Raw genomic sequence first — 20762 nt, 5'->3', positions numbered from 1 at the left:
ACCCAAACCCCAAAACCTTTGGGGTAGATGATCAAGCCAGAAGGGAGCAGCTGCTCCGTTCCAAGGAATCCCCGGCTTTACTAGCAGGGCGCACGGCAGGAAATAAGTGTTGGGTAAATGTTGAATGAATAGTTCTTACGCAGGGCACCAGCCCAAAGCTGGCTGTCTCCACTCCTACAGCATTTCACCAGCTCCTCTCCAGGGTGCCACCCGCCTTCCTCCCGCGGGCCTGGCGCTCAAGAGGACCTTTGCAAAGATTGCCACGCGGCCACTTGATGGCTCTTGGAGAAACAGGTGCACGCAGCAGCCTGGCTCGGCGCCAGGCATCTCCCGCATCCATCCCCCAGCCCAGGCCACTCTGGATGCTCCCCTGCCAGTGCTCTGGTCTTCCAGAGCGCATTCCAAGGACCTTTCCCTTTGCCTCCAAGATTGGGGAGGGTGCGTGCTAGCTTCTGAGCCCTATCCTGGGCGCCCAGGGGAGCGCTTTTCCAGGAAGAAACCTTTGTTAGAACCTGTTTCCCATTGTCATCAGCTGGGGATGTCCCTCTGAGCCCCTAGACTGGACACCCCAGAGCTACCCACTGGGGGTGAGTAAATAGGTGAGTGGAGAACTTCGGCATCCCCCAGCTCCAAGGCCCAGAATTCAGGAAGCTCCAGGCCTGTGTGGAGCTTTCAAGCTTGGAAAACCGACGGCGCCACGCGGGGGGCAGGTGTCCTGTGGCCACGAGCATCTTTCCGGGTCTCCAACAAGGTGACCTTGGCGGCTGGCTGTCTCTTCAACCGGAGTTGCAGGTCCTGGATGTTCTTAGGGGGAAAGCAGCGAGGAAGTCTCAGTCTGACGGTTCCCCGGGTCGCGGACAGGGGTTGGGAAGGAGATGTAGCGGTCCAGGGCGCACGCAGGAGACCCCACGGCTCTTTCTTCTCTGCCGCCCCAGTCCCGGGCGCGGTACGATCCCTTCGCGCTCTCCGCCCGCAAACCTTGGCACGAATCGAACCGATCCGCACTCTCTCTCCCCCGCCGGAACAGCCAGCCCGCCGCCCAGCCAAGCCTAATCCTTTCAAGCCTCACCTCCTCCGCGAAGCTCTCCCGGGTTAACCCCATCCCTTCCAACCATTCTGCCTCTCTCACCAGCGCGCTCCGGCGTTTGTTTTGCTGGAAATGCGCACGCGGCCGGCCTCATTGTCTGGAATCCTAATGGGAAGTGGGGTGGGGAGAGCGTGCCTTTACCACCAAGCCCTGGTTCAGGGTGCCCGGTGCATTCTGAAGGGTGAGGGTTGCATTAACTCTTCCACCCTGCTCATTCGCTCCCGGACCCCCGATCCCTTTTATTCTACCCAAGTAGCGAGGTCCAGGCAACCAGTGCCCGGGCAGGTGCCCCCGATTCGGAAGCAAAGGGCCCGCAGCTGTCCGCACGCTCCCGCCGGCTTCCGTGCGCTCTCCTCCCGCCCTGGCCGCCCCGGGACCTCCGCGCGCGCCCTATCTCAGGTCGCCCATACGGAGAAGGCCAGAGGTCGGGGTCCAGCCCTTTTATTCCCTGCAAAGCCCTTCTGATCACTTTCTTCCTGGGGACTCAGTTTACCCTCCCCAAACTGCAGGAACGGGGAAGCCAACGCGTGCGTAAAAACCTGTGCGTAAAAACCTGGCTGGCCTTGCCAAGGGGTCGGCGCCCTCCTGCAAAAGGCTTTAGGGCTTTCGGGCTGCCGCTGTCCACTGCGCCTTCTTTCCCTCCCCGGGTCAGCTAAGACCCACACCCGTCTGTGCCCCTAAAAGTGGGGCGACGGGGTGGCACCACGAAGAGGGCGGCGGGGAGAGGGGCGGGAAGCTCGGGGACCCTCGGGTGGGTGCGGGAGCTGCGGGTACGCCCTCATTCCAGGGGAGTCCAGCACAGTGCTGGAACCGGGGTCTCTGGGGCGGAGCCTGAGCGTGGGGGAGCCCAGAGGCGGGGCTTGGGGCGCTCGCTCTCCCCACGCGTGGGGCGGGGCCGGGCTCCGCAGTTGGGACTCCCCGCGCGCCACGGTCGCCGCCGCCGCAGTCCGCTCCACGCCGGCGGCCCCGAACTCCCGGGACTCGGCTGCTGGTGGGGCGCGGTCGGGGGCGCGGGGACATGGAACCCGGTCCGGCCGCGGGGGGCTCGGAGACCACCCGGTTGGTGAGTCCACGGGAACGCGGCAACGCGGGAGGCAGCCTGCGCTTGAAGAGGTAGGACGGGTCCGGGGGGCTCCCCGTAACTGCCAGCGGCGCCTTTCGTTGCGCCCCGAGACTCCAAGGCCGAGCCTGGCCGTGCCCCGGGTCCCCTCCGTTCCGGCCACCCCGCTGGTGCCCGTGCGCCCTACCCGGGGACCCGCTGCCGTCTCCCCGCGTCGGGTACCCGGAGGACACGCTCCCTCCGTCGGGCTGGAGTCCCTCCGATGTCTGCAATAGCAGCTCCAGGCCAGCGCACGGGGATCCCCCGCTGCGCCCCGGCCCTTCCCAGCCTGGGTCCGCGCGCCTTTGGGCCCCGCGTTGCGCCCGGCCCGGGGTCCCTCTCCAGCTGCGCGCCCCGAGCTTGGCGGGGAAGCGAGGGGGCGGCTACGGCGCGGTAGCAGGTGCGGGCTGGGCGGCTGGGGGGTATTCCCGGCTCCGCACAGACGGGTCCGGGGGCGGCGAGGTGTGAAATGAGGCGCCGCGAGGCCGGGGACAGCGGGCCGGGGGCGGCCGCAGAACCACCTCCGTGTCCCGCCGGCCTCCCTCCAGCGCGCCCCGTTGTTGGCTCCCCGAGGCGGTCGACCAGGGCACCCCCCTTTCGGCCATGCTGCGGCCCATCTTGGCTGCCGCCTGACTATCTGCTCGCCTGTCCATCTGTCCACCTGTCTATTTGTCTGTCTGTCTGTCTGTCTGTCTGTCTGTCCAGGGGCTTGCACCAGAGCCAGCCCGGCCTCCTTGCTTTCCCCTTCTCCCCCCCCCCCCCACATAGTCTTGTTTCTCTCGAAGCCCCTCTCCCTTTGTCTCCCTATGGCCTCTGCGTCTTTCTCTGCTTTGGGGGAGCAGGAAAAAAGGGGGGCCCTTGCGTCTGAGTCTGTCCTGCAGGCCTACAGACTGTGGGCGGCTCTCCCAGGGTCCCCGTCTGACTGCGCCTGCCCTTCCCCGCATCCCTCCGGCCCTCGTCAGTTCAGTGCTTTGCTGGTTGTGGGGGTTCAGAGGGGTCCAGAGGGGACAAGCCAGAATCCTCCTGTAGATCTCCCCCGCACCCCACATACACCCACGCGCACCCACACGACAACAATGATGCTTCTTTCGGGCCAATCCCGTGAACAAAAGGGAGCGCCTGTTGATGGCACCACAGTGGTGGGGGAAGGCCTGGAACCACCTCCCTCCAGGCCGCTGGCTCCCACCTTCTCTTCCTTCTCATGACCATTAGTCACCGGGACCTGCAGCATTTCCCAAAGAGGCTCTTCCCAGCCTCTGCCCCCCCAAAAGCCTGTGCAGGAGGCCTGGGCCCTTCCGTCTCCTCTTCCCATCCGAGTTCTCAGCACAGTCATACTAGGGCCAGCCAGGCCTGTTGGACACCAATATTCATTCACCCTTCTCCCACAGCCCGTCCCCCACCACATAGGACCTGTCCAGGCTCCCTCGGCTCACAGTCTGGGGGACTGGGGCAGTCTGGGGGCTCATAGGAGATGTCGGCCCACTGTGATGTCCTCTTGAGCTCCATCGTGGAGTCTCTCCACCCCACCATGCCCCAGTCCTTTGTTAGTCTTCCCAGAGAGCACCCACTCCCTGCAGGCATGTGGGGACACCCCCTGCCCTGAGTCTGCCTTCTGTATGTGGACCTGGCTGGCCACAGATTGGGACACCCTGTCTCCTCCAGGTGCACCTGGGATCGAATATCCAGATTTGGAGCTAGTGAAGTCTTTTGAGGCTTAAGAAATTAATCTCGGGGCCGGAGAGATAGCATGGAGGTAGGGCATTTGCCTTCCATGCAGAAGGATGGTGGTTCAAATCCCGGCATCCCATATAGTCCCCCGTGCCTGCCTGCCAGGGGTGATTTTTGAGTGCAGAGCCAAGAGTCACCCCTGAGCGCTGCCGGGTGTGACCCAGAAACCAAAAAGAAAAAAAAGAAAAACTAATCTCAGGGGCAGGGTGTTTGTCTTGCAGGCAGCTGACCTGGGTTCAATCCTCATTATCCCCTAAGTGCCCCCTGAGTGCTGCCAGGGTGGGATTCCTGAGGGCAGAGCCAGGAGTAACCTCTGAGCGCCACGGGGTGCGGCTCCAAAAGACAAACTAAAGGAATCAATCTTCTTGCTGGCCTGACCTTTTCCTAAGGCACCCAGTCCCTACTACCATCTCAGTGGCCTCCCCAACTGCAATTTCTTCTGGAACCTTCTGTGTGCCTTTCACCCTTGGGCACTGCACTCACCCTCAGCTTTACTGCGCAAGGGCTGGGCCTTGCTAGGGTTTGGGGTGGGTTGTCGTGAAGGCGAGAACCTTGCCCAGAACAGGGCAAGGTCTGGCACCCTGGGGAGACCTTGTTCCTGTGCAGAGGCTTTGGGGGCTGGGACCCTGGGGACGACTCAGATCTGTGAATCCTGTTTCTCCACAGTCACTGTGGCTGACACTCCGTCCTCCCCATGACAACCTCAACTCTGGAACCCACCCTTGGGTTCTCTGGGCGGGGAGTCCCCCAGCTTCTGTGGGCCCCAGCATCTGCCCTCAGCCATCCACCCTCAGCCATCCACCTGAACACAGGTGCAGGGAAGAACCCGGGATGGAAGCCCCACACCTGCCTGAGCTGAGGTTCCCCCATTTTCACCACCTGTCCCCAGCCTCTCCTTCCCCCCTTTTCAAGTCACCCCATTTTGCCCAGCCCCACTCAGGCCTCCTCCCAGGTGCCTGACTGACTCTCCACAGTGACTGGACTCTGGCTCGAGGTGCTGACAGGCTCTGTTTGAGCCCCTCCCCGCCACCTTCCAGCCCGGGGTTACAGATGCCTCGTTCCCCCAAAACCTCAGAGCTCAGAAATGTGTCTGTGCTTCATGGAAGTCATCTGAAGCAGGCAGGGCTGCCTACTACAAGGCAGGCAGGGCTCTTGGACCGAAGTTGGGTGTCAGTTGGGCTGGGCTGGGTCATTCCCATCCCAAGGAAGCAAGCTAGGGGTGGGGGTTTCATCTTGGCATTGGTCTCACTCACCATGTGTCTGCCATAAACCCCTGGTCACTCTTTTAAAGAGCCAGCCTCGATCATCCTTAAGGTGTTTGCCAGCTGCAAGTTTCAGGGCTCTGTGGGGAGAGGAGAGGGGATGCTCCCCACAATTCCTCATAGTTTCCGGACCTGGGAGAGATGAACCCATCATGAACTTGTGGTCAGACCCCAGGGTGAACCGGAATTTGTCCCTCAGTCTCTTCCCAGAGTCGTCTTCGGCCCTGTCCCAGGAGTCCAAACCCCAGGAGATGCCCGAGCATCACTGCCACAGGGACCCCCTGCCACCCCCTGGGCTCAGCCCCGAGAGGCTGCGGGCGCAGAAGCAGCTGTGTGCAGCCTGTGCCGTGTGCTGCGTCTTCATGGCCGGAGAGGTGGTGGGTAAGTGGGGGGCAGCTCCCTCAGCCTCTCCCCATCGTGTTCCAGGAGGCTCGCAGAGGGAGGAGCAGAGGGGGGCATAGGGTTGGGGTGCCCAGGTCTCAGGATGGAGAGAAGGGGATCAGGGCCATGGAATGACTTAGCAGTATTAACTGGGGGGGGGGGATTACTGTATGGGCTGGAGTGATAGCACAGCATGGAGAGCGTTTGCATTGCATGCAATGAACTGGGATCAATCCTGGCACCCCATATGATGCCCTGAACCTGCCAGGAGTGATTCCTGAGCACAGAGTAGCCCCTGAGCACTGCCAGCTGTGGCCCCAAAACAAACAAAATCACTGTAGAGGTCAGAGAGAGCTCAAGGGGCTGAGTGTAGCTTTGCATGCAGGATGCCCCAGACTTGATCCTCAGCACTGCCTGGTCTTCAATACATGACCGGGAAAGATGGTTGAGCAACCAACAGGGAGTAGGGAGTAGTCTCCAAGTACCTCTGGGTATGGCCTCCAAACAAAACATCTCTCTAAGTTGGGGGAGGAGGGCAATACCGCAGTGGTAGGATGTTTGTCTTACATGCGGCTCACCCAGGACAGACCTCTCTGTTCAATTCCCGGTGTCCCATATGGTCCCCCAAGCCTAGAGCGATTTCTGAGTGCACAGCCAGGAGTAACCCCTGAGTGTCACCAGATGTAGCCCCAAAAGCAAAAATAAATAAAGTCAGGGCTGAGCAATGGTAAAGCGGGGTAAGGTAAGGCACTTGCCTTGCACTTAGCCTACCCTGATTCCATCCCTGGCAGCACAGGTCCTTGCCAGGTGTGGATCTGAGTGCCATGGGGTTAGCCTGAACGCCACCCCACTCCCATAGAAAGAAAGAAAGAACATGCCAAGGAAGGGCTGGAGCCAATAACTCGGCGGTAGGTATTTGCCTTGCACGTGGTCAACCCAGGACAGACGGTGGTTTGAGTCCCAGTATCCAATATGGTCCTTTGAGCCTGCCAGGAGTCCTCTGAGTGCAGAGCCAGGAGTAACCCCTGAGCACCGCTGAGTGTGGCCCCAAAACAAAAAAGCAAGCAGAATATGCAAAAGAGGAAAGCAAAACTCCCTGGAGCTCCACCAGCAGGGGAAATCTATGCTCCCAGCTGGGTGTGGACCCCAGTCTCAGCAGGGGCTGGTCACTCCAGCTTTGGTTTTTTTTTTGGGGGGGGGGGGTGTCACACCCGGCCAGTGCTCAGGGTTTATTCCTGGCTCTATGCTCAGAAATTGCTCCTGGCAGGCTCAGGGGACCATATGGGATGCCGGGATTCCAACCACCGTCCTTCTACATGCAAGGCAAGCGCATGTTATCTCTCTGGTCCCATGGTCACTCCAGCTTTGCCAGAGAGCCCCCCTAAACCCCCGGCTCCCTGCAGGTGGGTACCTGGCCCACAGCCTGGCCATCATGACGGACGCGGCCCACCTGCTGGCGGACGTGGGCAGCATGGCGGCCAGCCTCTTCTCCCTGTGGCTCTCTACGAGGCCGGCCACCCGCACCATGACCTTCGGCTGGCACCGCTCAGGTATGGCCTGGCCCACTTACTCCCATGTCTGGCCACGGCGTGTCGGCCGGTCCCTGAGAGCTTGTGTCCCCCTGCAGAGACACTGGGTGCGCTGGCCTCCGTGGTCTCTCTCTGGCTTGTCACTGGCGTCCTCCTGTACTTGGCCTTTGTCCGCCTGCTGCACAGCGACTACCACATCGAGGGTGATGCCATGCTGCTGACTGCCAGCATTGCCGTCTGCGCCAACCTCTTGTACGTCCCTGGGGGAGAGCAGGCTGGTCCCCACACGCACCTAGCCAGGCATATACGCGTGCCCACGTATGAACACAGATGAAGGTTCACACTACTCTTGTGGGTATCTGTGGACATTAGACACGTACATAGACAGACAATCTACATGTGTGTAAGTATGTACGCTCATATGTACACACATGCATAGTAACACGTGCATGACTAGTTCATATGGAAACACACAGGTTACATCCAAATGTGGATGGGATACATACGCACATTTATAGCCACACATTCGCACACAGTCTCTGAACAGGTCATGTGCAGTCTGGAGTCCAGATGTCCCTGGAGACTCCTCCCTAGCTTTCTCCCTTGTGGTGCTCGCATGGCCTGCTAGGGGGGGTCATCTTGCCCCTTTCTGACCCAGAATGAAGCAGAGAGAGTGGCTCATCCAGACCTTTCTAATGCAATGGCACCATCCCAGCTGGTGCCCAAATCCATTCTTTTCTTTCTTTTTTTTAATCTTGGGCCACATCTGGTGGTACTCAGAGGTTACTCCTAGCACTCTTGGGGGGGGGGGCATATGGGATGCCAGGTAAGGTGCGTGTAAGGCAAACACCCTCCCTGCCAGGCTATCTTTTGGGCCCACGTGTCCATTCTTGACACCAGGCTGCAGAAAAAGGAGCAGGGTTCTGGGGGGAACAACAGGCCTTTCTCCCTCTCTCCCTGCAGAATGGCCTTTGTGCTGCACCAGGCCGGGCCCTCCCACAGCCACGGGTCTCGGGGGTCAGAGTATGCACCCCTGGAGGAGGGGTCAGGGGATCCTCTGCCTTTAGGGAACACCAGTGTCCGGGCGGCCTTTGTGCACGTGCTGGGGGACCTCCTGCAAAGCTTTGGGGTTCTGGCCGCCTCCATCCTCATCTACTTCAAGGTACATTCCTGCCCTGACCCCACCCATCCTTCCTGTGATCCACAGCTGCACTCTGGACCCCACTGGGGCTCACAGCCCTTTCAGTCACCCTGAGGTCTCCTCCAAGGGGCCTAGGGGCTAGGGCCAGGGCTGAGGGGTGTCTCTCCCTGCAGCCAGAGTACAAGGCGGCTGATCCCATCAGCACTTTCCTCTTCTCCATCTTCGCGCTGGGCTCTACGGCCTCCACTCTCCGTGACGTACTCTATGTGCTCATGGAAGGTGCGTGGGTGGGACAGGTGCAAGGGGGTGGTCTCCCAGGCAGGAGGGTCCCCCTGCAGGTAGCCATGACAGGTACCCCCTTGCAGGTACCCCCCGGAACGTGGGGTATGAGCCTGTGAGGGACGCGCTGCTGGCGGTGCCCGGCGTCCGTGCTATCCACGACTTGCACCTGTGGTCACTCACTCTCACCTACCACATGGTATCCACACATCTGGCCATAGGTGAGTCTGGGGGTGGGTGGACACCTTCCTGTCTGATTTTCCCCCCAATGTGTCCGGGTTCCAGAAGAGGGCTTGGCGGGGGCCCTGTTTCTGAGCAGAGCAGGGAGTCAGGCTGGAGTGATAGCACAGTGATATGTCGCTTGCCTTGCGTGCAGTCAACCCAGAATGGACCCCAGTTCAATTCCTGGCATCCCATATGGTCTCCCCTCAGTCTGCCAGGAGTGATCTGAGTGTAGAGCCAGGTGTAACCCCTGAGTGCCACCGGGTGTGACCCCAAAACAAAACAAAACAAACAAAAGAGCAGGGAATCAGCTGCCTTGGCAGGTCTCAGTCTCTGGTTTGGGGGAACAGAGCTCTAATTCACAGCTCTCCCCCCCAGGGTGGGGATGGGGGTAACTGCTAGAAGCGCCGTTTCCCAGCTGGGTGCACCCTGATCTGCATTTTTATGCTGTGAGGCTCTGAGCGCAAATAAAAAACCGAACCCGCAGCACCGGAATTGACAGCCTGATCCCACTATTAAAACATACGGTGACGCACGCACTGACAAGGATCTGAGTTTCTTCCAGATGCAAGAAGCAATCAGAGAATTGCAGTTGAGAAGCCAAGAATAGGCTCGGTTGTGGTTTATTTGCTGATCGCTCTTGATGGGACAAAGCACCCCCTTTCCTCTTTGCAGTCCAGCTTAGGGCTTCTTGCAACAGAGCGGGGCAGGGGACATAGCCTGAGAGGATGGAAGGGGGTCCTCCTAGCTTTTGCTCAGTGTTGACATGTCTGCAGACAATCTCCCACCCCTATTTGACAAGCCCAGCAAACCCTCGGGAACCCTTTGCCTGTGTCTTATCTCGCCTCCCCCTGCCCCCAGCTTGGCCCCTGACTCCCCTGGGAACTTGCCACCTCTTATCACTCCCTGGCAGACTCCACCGCGGACCCTGAGGCTGTCCTGGCCGAAGCCACCGCCCGGCTGTCCTCACGCTTCGGCTTCTCCAGCTGCACAGTGCAGGTGGAGCGGTACCAGCCCGAGATGGCCCAGTGCCTGCGCTGCCGAGAGCCGCCCCAGGCCTGAGGCCTGAGGGGTCAGTGCAAGGCTGGGGTGCCTGGCCCTTCCTCTCCCCCTTCCCCTGCCTGCGACTCACCGGGCCCCAAAGTGAGGCGAGACCAAAGTGGGGGAGAGAGCGGGCACGGGGCTGAGTAGATGTGGCCATTTTGGGGTGACTCCAGGTTTCAGTGCAAGTTGGGGGTGGTTCCCCCACCCCGAATCTCTCTCTGTGCCCTGCAGCCTGGGCCCCCATATCCTTCGTGCACTTCATTCGTCTGTGATGCAGCTGGCTGGCCGGGGCAAGGCCTGTCTGTGTATTGTCATGTGCCTGCCGCGTGGGAGTCGGGGTCCTCCCCTGCGGCCCCCGCTCTGTCTATGCAGGGACCCCAATGCTCGCACTTTGTCCGTGTCCTGTGGCTGTGGTGGGTGCCCGTGTGCCTGTCTGTGCCTGTGTGTCTGTGCCTGTATCTGTCCGTCTGCACATTCCATGTGTCCGTTCAGGGCTCTGTCATTCCTCCCGCCCTTGGTGCTGGGCCCTCGGCTATCCTGGAGGAGGGGGCGATGCTGCACAGCCCCTAATAAACGTGTGTCTGTCTGACTTCTGCGACTGCAGGCCTGCGTCTGTCCTGTGGCAGCCCCTGCCGGCCCCCCATCCCGACCCCACTAACCCTCTGAGAAGTACCCCCCTTAGCACACACACCCTGCCCATCTGCCCATAGGACTCCAACCCTCCAGGCCCACTACTGCCTGTCGGCCCATTCTGTTGGGAGCCCAGAGGGAGTTTGCTACAGGCTCCCAGGTCAGACCAGCCTCGCACAGTGGCTGCTGCTTTTTGGGGGAGAGTAGGGGACCCTACAGAGTCGAGGGCCCAGACCAGGACTGTCCCCTGGCTTGTAGGCTCGGCTCTGACAGTTATTTTCCCCTTTGCTCTAAGAATCAGACATTTGGGGGGCTGGAGCGATAGCGCAGTGGGTAGGGCATTTGCCTTGTACACAGTTGACCTGGGTTAGATCCTCGGCATCCTATATGGTCCCCGAGCACCCCCAGGAGTGATTTCTGAATGCAAAGCCAGGAGTAACTCCTGAGCACAGCCAGGTGTTGTCCAAAAACAAAGAAATCAGACATTCAGGTAGCTTTTCCTCTTGCAAACCACCTCATGAAGAGATTCATTTTGTGTTACTTCTTTGAGGGTGGGGTTCACATCTGACAGTTGCTCAGGGGTTATTTCTGACTCTGTCCTCAGATGTACTAGGTGTACTAGGGGCTCATAGGCAGACCCAGGGATTGAACTGGGCCCCAGGGGGTGCCAGGCAAGCACCTTAACTTAACCCTATGTTCTCTCAGCCTTGATTTTTTTCTTTTTTGGTTTTTGGGCCACACCCGGTGATGCTCAGGGATTACTCCTGGCTATGCGCTCAGAAGTCGCTCTTGGCTTGAGGGACCATATGGGACACTGGGGGATCGAACCGCAGTCCATCCAAGGCTAGCGCAGGCAAGGCAGGCACCTTACCTCTAGCACCATCGCCCGGCCCCGATTTTTTTCTTTAAAAAAAAAAAAAAAAGATTCAGGCGACCGGAGGGATAGCACGGTGGCAGGGTGTTTGCCTTGCACGTGGCTGACCCAGGATGGACCTGGGTTTGATCACTGGCATCCCATATGGTCCCCAGAGCCTGCCAGGAGCAACTTCTGAGCACAGAGCCAGGAGTAACCCTTGAGCACCGCTGGATGTGGCCCAAAAATCAATAATAATAATAATAATAATAATAATAATAATAATAATAATAATAATAATAATAATAATAATAAAAGATTCAGGGCCTGAAAATAGCATAGTAGGGAGGGTATTACCTTGCAGGAGGCCAACCGCCAGGTGTAATTTCTGAATGCAGAACCAGGAGAAACCCCCTGAACACTGCTGGGTATGGCCCGAAAACAAACAAAAAGAATCCAACACAGGGCCAGAAAGATGCCCAAGAGGACTGGAGCAGATACTTGGCACATGGGAAGCCTGGGATAAATCCTCAGCCCCACGTGTCCCCTGAAGTGCACATCCCAGGGTCACCATGGAGTCGAGTGACATCCCTGAGCATGTATACTGGGCGTGTGCCCCCCCCCCATCCTCAAATCCAGCACAGGCCTGAAAATGTGACTTTGTTTGCAAAACACCTTGGATGTGGGAGACCCCTAGTAAAATCCCCATCACGTGACCCTAAGTACCTCTGGGGTGACTTTGGTTCCCCCCAAACACTGGGTTCTGGTCATGGTTTCCCAAACATCATTACTGGATCAAAAACTCCAATGTGAGTGGATGCCTTATCTTGCAACCTTCTGACCTGGGTTTAATTCCTGGTACCCCCAAATGGTTCCCTGAGCCCCAGCAGGGATGATCTCAGAATACAGAGCTGATTGTGGTTTGGAAACAATGAAGAGGCAGTGGGCCTTGTGCTTGGGCAGTCTAGGTGGTCACAGTAAGGGTGCAGATAGGCCTGGCCATCTCTCTGCGGGATCTTCCCCACCTCACGAGGAAAGGAACTTTGTTATGGAAACAGCACACCTGGTTTGAACAACCCAGCACTGTGGCATCCATCGGGTTTCTGGGGTTTCTGGGGTTTCTGGGGTCAGGCTGTCCCCCTGTGCATGCACACCCTGCCCTGAGCCAGCGGCCACTGGACTGCTTCCACACAACTCACCCCACTTCTGGGGTGCCACTGCTGTCCCTCACTAGCCCATGTCACTCCTCTCTTTATGGGGAGACTCAGAGAAAGCAGACCTCCCCTGCTGGGGAGGGGCCTCTCCATCACCCCAGCTGTTCTCCACGCCACGCTGGTTCCTGAGACGGACTGGGACTGACGAGACTTTCTCATTTTCCGTCTCATTGATTCCAGGCCCCTAGAGGCAGGAGATGGGGGAAGGGGGTGGAGGCAAAAGTGGGAAGAGATTTCACCCCTTAACAGCTTCAGGCTGCGTGGTGGCTGAGTCTCTTGGCTGGGGAGGAAACAGAGGGTCCCCTCCTGCCCCCCAGAGCCCTGGTGAGGAGGAGGAGGAAGAGGAGGAGGAGCATGGATTCACGGAGGAAAAGGACGTCCCCAAGGTCAGAGACTGTGAATGACAGGTGTGCTGGGACCACTCAGGCCCGAGCTTCTCTGCCATCGGGTGCCGGAGCTTGAAACCTGGGGTCCTCTCAGTCATATTGTCCTCTTAGCTCAGTCATCTGGCCCTTGTGATGTGCCAGTAGGACAGGGGGAAGTCTGGGGTTGAATCCAGACATAGCAGAAAGCTTTGAGGGGGAGGGGGAGACCCAGGCGGTTTAGCATCCCTGACAGAACAGGAGCTGAGTTGCCATGCTATGATGGAAACAGTCTCACCTGCTGGGTCCAGGTCCAGGTGGGGAAACTGAGTTTCTCTGCTGCTAAATCACTGTGGGGATTGCAGCCCATCACCTAGGCTCCTCCCTCCTCCGGCCTCTGTCTGGTGCTCAGGAAGGAGGGGCTCAGGAGAACTCCCCCCCAACTCTCTGCATTCCCCAGGGAGACCTTATCAGCAGGAGCAGCCTGCAAGGCCTTATCTCTCCTCCTTGCTCGGCTGGGGAGAAACGGAGCCCATTCCTCAGCCTACCGGGTCCCCGGTGATTAACCCAACCCAGAGGGGGTCGAAGGGGATTTGGGGGAGCGGGGAAGGCCAGACTGGCTTGGAGAGGAGCCAGAGCCACCGGGCCAGAGGGGAAGGCTGGTGCTGCTGACCCAGGAGATGGGTCAGGAACATTCACGTTTGTGCAGCTGGGCCCACTCTGTCTGCTTGCAGCGCCCCGGAGGGCTTCCTATCCGAGGGGGTCTGGGGTCAGCAGGGAGCACAGAGAGTTAAAGCGGGGTCCGCCCCCCTGCAGGGTTTGTCTTGGTGGGTTTGTCTTGCAGGGAGCCTGAGCAGCACCTTTGCAGGCTGCAACCACTGGATGATGCGACGGGGAGCAGCGCTCCCTGCTGGCCTGCGCCTTGGTGGATGCCGAGGGAATTTCTTCACCCCTGCAGGGATGGGAAACCCCAGTGGGTGCCCCACTTCCTGGCAGCCTCTCACCTCACTGAGAACAGTATTAGGGAGTCTCCTTAAAGTAGGTCGGCCATGTGCAAGGTAAATGCCTTACCACTGTGCTAGCACTCCAGCTCCGGGTAAGCTATTTTTCTTGCACGCTGCCAACCGGGGCTCAATATCCAACATCCATATGGTCCCTGAGCCTGCCAGGAGAGATTTCTGAATGCAGAGCCAGTGTAATCCCTGAGCATAGCCTGGTAGCTGGATATGGCCCTCAAAGTATGTATATATAATTGGGAGCTCCAGGGCTCTTCCTGACGCTACTAACACTCTGGTCTGGGGCCCAGGTGGTCTCAGGGATGGAACACGTGGCCCTGGGCATTCCAACCACTGGCTCTGCCTTTTGAGCAACCTTCCAACTTTTATCCTTTTTATTTTTTGCTTTTTGGGCCACACCCGTTGACGCTTAGGGGTTACTCCTGGCTATGCTCTCAGAAATCGCTCCTGGCTTGGGGGGATCTCAGGGGATCAAACCGCCTGGTCTATCCTAAGTTAGCACGTGCAAGGCAACCACCCTACCGCTTGCACCACTGCTCCTGCCTCCAACTTCTATCCTTAATGACAGAAGAAACCCAGAGATTCCAGGGTTAAGGTTCATGCCTTACCTGTGGCTAACTTGGGTTCAAACCCTGACAACACAAATGGTCCCACAGACCTCAGTAGGAGGATCCCAGAGCACAAAGCTCTTGTAAATTCTTGAGCATAGCTGGATATAACTCCCCCAACTTGTGTGTGTGGTGGGGTTCAGGGGCTACTCCTGGCTCAGAAATCGCTCCTGGCAGCTTCCCACCTTGCTAAGAATGGTATTAGGGAGTCTCCTTCAAGTAGTCTTCGTCCACCTCCAGTTATGGGGTTCCCCGCTTGAGCTCCCAGGATCATTTTATTTCAATTTTGCCTCTCCCTTCATCTCAGGTGTGGTCCTCAGGATTGGGGGAGTCAATCTGGGGGCCAGAGGAAGAGACAGCCCCCCCCACACAGCTGAAACCCATCTTCCCTAATTCTGCACTCCCTGCTTGCTCCTTGCTCACTCTCCTCCAAGTCCTGAGGTGCCCACAGGCATTTGGACTTCTGAGGCTCCTGAGCACTGGAGCACTGGCTGTCTCACTTTTGGAGATGTCCCACCTTTCTTGCACCCACTCCCAACAGTTCTCAAGGGGGCACCTGCTGACCTGGAGAGTGTCTAACTCCCTACACTGGCTTTTTTTTTTTTTTTTTTTTTGGTTTTTGGGCCACACCTGGCAGTGCTCAGGGGTAACTCCTGGCTGTCTGCTCAGAAATAGCTCCTGGCAGGCACAGGGGACCATATGGGACACCAGGATTCGACCCAACCACCTTTGGTCCTGGATCGGCTGCTTGCAAGGCAAACACCGCTGTGCTATCTCTCCGGGCCCCCTACACTGGCTTTTAAGGTTGGTTTTAAGTCTGTAAAATTTCTGACTCTACCCTGGCTTAAGGCTCTGCTGTATAAGAGGCAGCAGCTTTCATTCTTTCAGGGGTTACAGCAGACAGGGACTCCCACCCTTCAGTTCTCTCAGATCTCCTTCTGCTTTCCTTTAATTAAAAAAATTGGGGAAGGGGCCGGAGAGATAGCACAGTGGCGTTTGCCTTGCAAGCAGCCGATCCAGGACCTAAGGTGGTTGGGTCGAATCCCGGTGTCCCATATGGTCCCCTGTGCCTGCCAGGAGCCATTTCTGAGCAGACAGCCAGGAGTAACCCATGAGCACCACCGGATGTGGCCCAAAAACAAAACAAACAAACAAACAAACAAAAATTGGGGGAGCTATTTCCAGCTATGCTCAAAGACTTACTCCTAGCTTTGTGCTCTGGGATCCTCCTGTTGGGGTCTGGGGAATCATATGTGGTGCCAGGATTTGAATCCAAGTTGGCCGCATGCAAGGCATGAACCTTAACCCTGGAATCTCTGGGTTTCTTCTGCCATCAAGGATAGAAGTTGGTAGGTTGCTCAAGAGGCAGAGCCAGTGCCTGGCATGACCAAGGCCACGTATTCCATTCCTGGTACCGCCTAGACCCCAAACCAGGGCGCTAGTAGAGTCAGGGAGAACTCCATGACTGGAGTTCCCAGTTATGGTATATATAGTTAGGGGATCATGCCCAGTATCCAGCTATGCTCAGGGATTATACCTGCCTCCGCACCCAGAAATCTCTCCCGTCAGGTTCAGGGTCCATATGGATGCTGGAGCCCATGAGGGTCAGCAGTGCTAGAAAAACACCTTATCTGCTGGACTATTGCTCTGGCTCCGTGGACCCTATTTGAAAAAAAGTAACCAGAAACCCTGCCCAGAACAGAAAGGGAAATGGGTAAAAGTGAGTCCCCTAGGTGACCCTCCCCCAATTTCCTGGGCTGAGGCCTGCAGGAGAGTGCTGAGCCCAGAAGCCTGGCCCTAGGGCATGCCAGTTCTGAATGTCCCATTCAGCTTCCTTGTTCCCTTGGCTCAACCATGAGCTCTAAAAGTGAAAAGGATTGTAGCCAAAAGCCAGGGAGAAACAAAAGAACCAGCTCCAGGAAATCACAGGGCAGAGCTGACTGCACCAGCAGGTTTCAGACCTCCTTGGCTTCCTTCAGCTCTCATAGATCATTAGTTGGACCCACCAGCCTCTGGGTCCCCTGCCCTGACACCTGGTTCAGCTTCAGGAAACTTGGGAAGCACATTGAGAGCTGAGACTGGCGTGTTCCTGGGGAAGGGGTGGCCTTGCTCCTGTGCACACATCCTTAGCGCTCATATTTCCCTGTGACTACTGGAAAAGTAGTCCTAAAGCCTCATTCTAGGGCATTCAAACATCTCTGAAATAATTATTTTTTTTTAATTTTGGGTCACATTCAGTGATGCTCTGGGGCTACTCCTGGCTATGTGCTCAGAAATCGCTCCTGGCTTGGGGGATCATATAGGACGCTGGGGGATCAAACCGTGGTCCATCCTAGGTCAGCTGTGTGCAAAGCAAACGCCCTACCGCTGCATCACCTCTCTGGCTCTCAGAAGCTTCTGAGGCAGAAGTGATGGGTGACGGGTCCCAGGCCCTCCCTGTCCTGGACTTCACCTTCCGCCTTCCAGTGTCAGCCCACAGGGCTTAGCTCCCCAGGGGCCCAGTGGAAAGGACCTTTGATCAATGATTGTGACATACCCACAGTTCCCCCCAGACTCCAGGTCCTGATTCTGAGCTTCTCTGGCCTGGACTCAGGGGCAGAAGATGCCAGCCCCAATTCAGAACCCTGACCGTGGTGACCTTTGGCTTCCTTCTCTCAGTCTGTGCAGGGCCTGTTTCTACCTGTGTTGACGTTTGGGTTCCTTGTAGGCTTCCTTCCTCTCCCACCCTTTCTCAGACAGATTCCAGGATGCTTAATAAAGTTATTGAGGGGCCAGAAAGATAGTACAGTGAGTGGGTAGGGCACTTGAGAGGCTAGAGCATTAGTAAAGGGGAGCAGGAGCTTGGCTTGACTGCAGCTGATTCTGGTTTGAGTCCCCACCACGTATGGTCCCAGAGAACTGCCAGTCATGGGCCAACAACACCCCCACACTCCTCCCTAAAATCAAATAATTAGAGCACTCGCCAGAGTCACTATCTATCATTTGGGCCCCTAAACTTTTTCTGAAAACAGAAGATAGGCCAAGTTTCCAGCACCTCCAGAAGGGAGAGAGACATTTTCCAGTGACTGTTGTTGGGTACAAACATCCTGTTTCACAATGAACATGAGACAAGCCAGGCAGAAGTCTTGATTTAAAAGGTGGTGCTGGCTTCTGGCTCATAGCTTAATTTTAAAAAGTTTCCTAATTATACATGGGTTCTGTTTTATTTTTCTTAATGTTCTTTGGCTGAAAGTTCAAAGTTAAGATATCAGCAATGGGACTACTGAGAATTGTTTATGGGTGATTGTCCTTCCTCTTTCTTTGCATCTTTGTTCTCATAATTAAAAATAAAAAATTAATACAAAGTTTCCAATAAGATACGTAATTTCATTTTTTATGATTTTTTTTTTTTTGGTTTTTGGGTCACACCTGGCAGCACTCAGGGGTTCCTCCTGGCTCTACGCTCAGAAATCACTCCTGACACACTCGGGGGACCATATGGAATGCTGGGATTTGAACCACCGACCTTCTGCATGAAAGGCAAAAGCCTTATCTCTATGCTATCTCTCTGGCCCCAAGATAATGTAATTTCATTTTTATATTTTGTGTTATTTATGTATTTTTTTTTTGTTTTGTTTTGTTTTTGGACCATACCCGTTGATGCTCAGGGATTACTCCTGGCTCTGCGCTCAGAAATCTCTCCTGGGGCCGAAGAGATAGCATGGAGATAGTTTGCCTTGCATGCAGGACGGTGGTTCGAATCCTGGCATCCCATATGGTCCCCCATGCCTAACAGGGTTGATTTTTGAGTGTAGAGCCAGGAGTAACCCCTGAGTGCCACTGGGTGTGACCCAAACCCCCCCCCCAAAAAAAAAAAAAAAAAGAAAAAAAGAAAAAAAAAATCTCTCCCGGCAGGCTCAGGGGGCCATATGGGATGCCGGGGATTGAACCCAGGTCCATCCTGGGTCGGCTGCATGCAAGGCAAATGCTCTACCACTGTGCTGTTGGTGTACCTAGCTAAAACCCTGAAGTTGGGTGCAAAGACCCTAAGACCCACCCATATCTGGGAGGGGTCTTGGGAACCGGATAATAGGTGTAACTACCTGCAAGACCTCCCATTTCTGGGAGGGGTCTGGAAAAGGATAGATAAACCTCTGAGCCAGGGGATTCGGGCCTTTTGCCGTTTCTCTCTTGGCCCGGCTTGGCTTCCTGGCTTTTGGATCTTTGGGCCGCATGGAGCCCAAAGGGAAGATGGCTAACAGGAGATAAGATGCAGGGCTAGCAAAATATAGCTGAATGCTTAAAAGGTTGACATAGGCCACACACCTGTGGTGGCTAGGGCATAAATAAAGATGATTCTTCCTGAAGCCTGCGTGTGAGTGATTTCACCTGGGCCTGGAACTCGCCGGCTGCATGGAGGTTGCAGAGGCATGTGGGCTGGATGGCATCATCCACCATCCAGCCCCATCGTTAATTATTTAATGCAACACTGTGCTATCAGGCCCCTGTGTGTGTTCTGATGAGGAGTAGAGTAGGGAGTGGGACCATCACCTCCCACCACTTAGCAACTGAGTTGCCTGGGTTTAGCAGCAAAGGCAGTTTCCACTCAAGCAATGGAGCTCCCGGGGCCGTGGGGATGCACATGTGACCGATTCCCAGGAAAACCACCCGACAGAGGGATGCAGTCTGAAAAGGCAGCGTGTTCCGTAACTGTTACTCTACCTTCACCAGCCAAGGATGGGGCAACTGGCAGGAAAGTGGTGATGGTTGGCAGGGCTGGATCTTAGCTCCCCAGAGCAAGGTCCTGCACTCGATCCAACCCACACATCCACTTGGGTCCTGATCCTGCCTTTCCAAAGGCCTGAAACACACTCAGCTCGAAGGAAGGTTGGCCACCCCTGAAGCACACACACACATCTAAGGGGTTCTCTCTTTCCAGCCCAGCCCCCTCAAAGCCACATACTGGATCTGCTTTGCTGGAACCTTAGATTTTCTAGATCTGTGCAGATACTTCTGGGGAGGGAGTACTTCCAGCCCTCAGGGACTCCCTTCAGTCAAGTTTTATGGACTTAGGGCTGGAGCCATGGCTCAGCAGTAAGATAGATCTGCCTTTCCCACGCTACCCTAGGATGGACCACAGTTCGACTCCCCCCCCCCCCCCCCCACCGCCCACGCCCGATATGGTTCCCCCAAGCCAGGAGCGATTTCTTAGCACATAGCCGGGAGTAACCCCTGAGCGTCACTGGGAATGGCCCAAAAACAAAACAAAAAAAAGATTTATGGGCTCAAGATTATGTGATGTGTGGATGGGAACTGTATCACTTGAGGTAAGCCAGAAACTCATCCCAAGTGACATAGGATGGTTCTGAGACTCTAAGATAAAGTTCTCTTCCTCCTTTCCTGTCCCAGGGGCTGATAAACTTTTTTTCTTGTGAGGGAAGGGGAGGAATTTGGGCTATGCTCAGTGGTGCTCAAAGATTATGCCTGGCTCTGCACTCAGGAACTACTACTGGCAGTATGCGGGGGATCATACAGGATGCCGGAGTTAGAATCCGGGTCAGCCACATGCAAGACAAACAAACGTCTTCCCTCTATGCTACTGCTCCAGTCCTTCTACTCTTTGTGGTTCCTGAGACACAAGGCAGTTTGGCATGAGCTGCTGTACTGAGGATGGGTGCAAAAGCAATAGGACAGTGGGAAGGGTTATTTGCCTTGCATCCTTGGACGCCTAGTCAGGGAAAGTTTTGTTTTTGTTTTTTTGGGGGGCATCATATCCATCAGTGTGGGAATCGAACCCAAGGATCTTACAGTAAAGGACGTACTCCAGCCCCAGCCAGCTCCCTGGCACTGCAGAGCTTTGTACCCAGACAGAGCTAAGATAGGGGCTGTGGGACCAAGAAGTCTCTTGAGCACAGAGATGAGCAGCTTACAGGCCCCACGTGCGGACACTAGCAGCCCTGTCCTGTCTTCTGTCTCTGCTTCTGGGAAAAGGGGGATGCTCCCGAGGTTAATGGGGCCTGGAGCTACCCCCCTGCAGCAGGCTGAGAGCACAGCAGTGGCCTCTGGGAGGAGGGTGGTTAGCCCGGCTGATGGCACTAGACAGAGCGGGTGTGGCTCAGCACTGGGCAAGACTTGGGCCTGGGGCATGAGGATGCAGAAGGTGGGTGCAAAATCCCTGAGAGCCTTGAGGTACTAAATCATGGAGCCTGGATCTGTGGGTCCGAGGAGAGGATGCTCCCAGCCAGGTGCTTGCTCAAGTGGAAAAGTCCAGCCAGATGGCATCCTGGGCCAATGCATCCTGAATGAGACACTCCAGGTGACAGGCCAC

The 20762-nt window shown here is 56.5% G+C and overlaps 1 protein-coding gene across 1 annotated transcript; it reads left to right on the top strand.

Moving 5' to 3' along the window:
* The first annotated feature begins 2003 nt into the window (after positions 1-2003).
* On the top strand, positions 2004-10361 carry SLC30A3 (solute carrier family 30 member 3). The gene is made up of 8 exons (XM_049784208.1): positions 2004-2200; positions 5376-5557; positions 6961-7107; positions 7185-7338; positions 8050-8248; positions 8401-8506; positions 8593-8727; positions 9642-10361. Exons 1-8 carry the CDS (start codon positions 2106-2108, stop codon positions 9788-9790), a joined length of 1167 nt encoding a protein of 388 aa, XP_049640165.1. The 5' UTR covers positions 2004-2105; the 3' UTR covers positions 9791-10361.
* The last annotated feature ends 10401 nt before the right edge of the window (positions 10362-20762 follow it).

The sequence above is a fragment of the Suncus etruscus genome, chromosome 12 (assembly GCF_024139225.1).
Source record: "Suncus etruscus isolate mSunEtr1 chromosome 12, mSunEtr1.pri.cur, whole genome shotgun sequence".
NCBI classification, from domain to species: domain Eukaryota; kingdom Metazoa; phylum Chordata; class Mammalia; order Eulipotyphla; family Soricidae; genus Suncus; species Suncus etruscus.
This window is presented reverse-complemented; position numbering and strand designations above follow the sequence as displayed.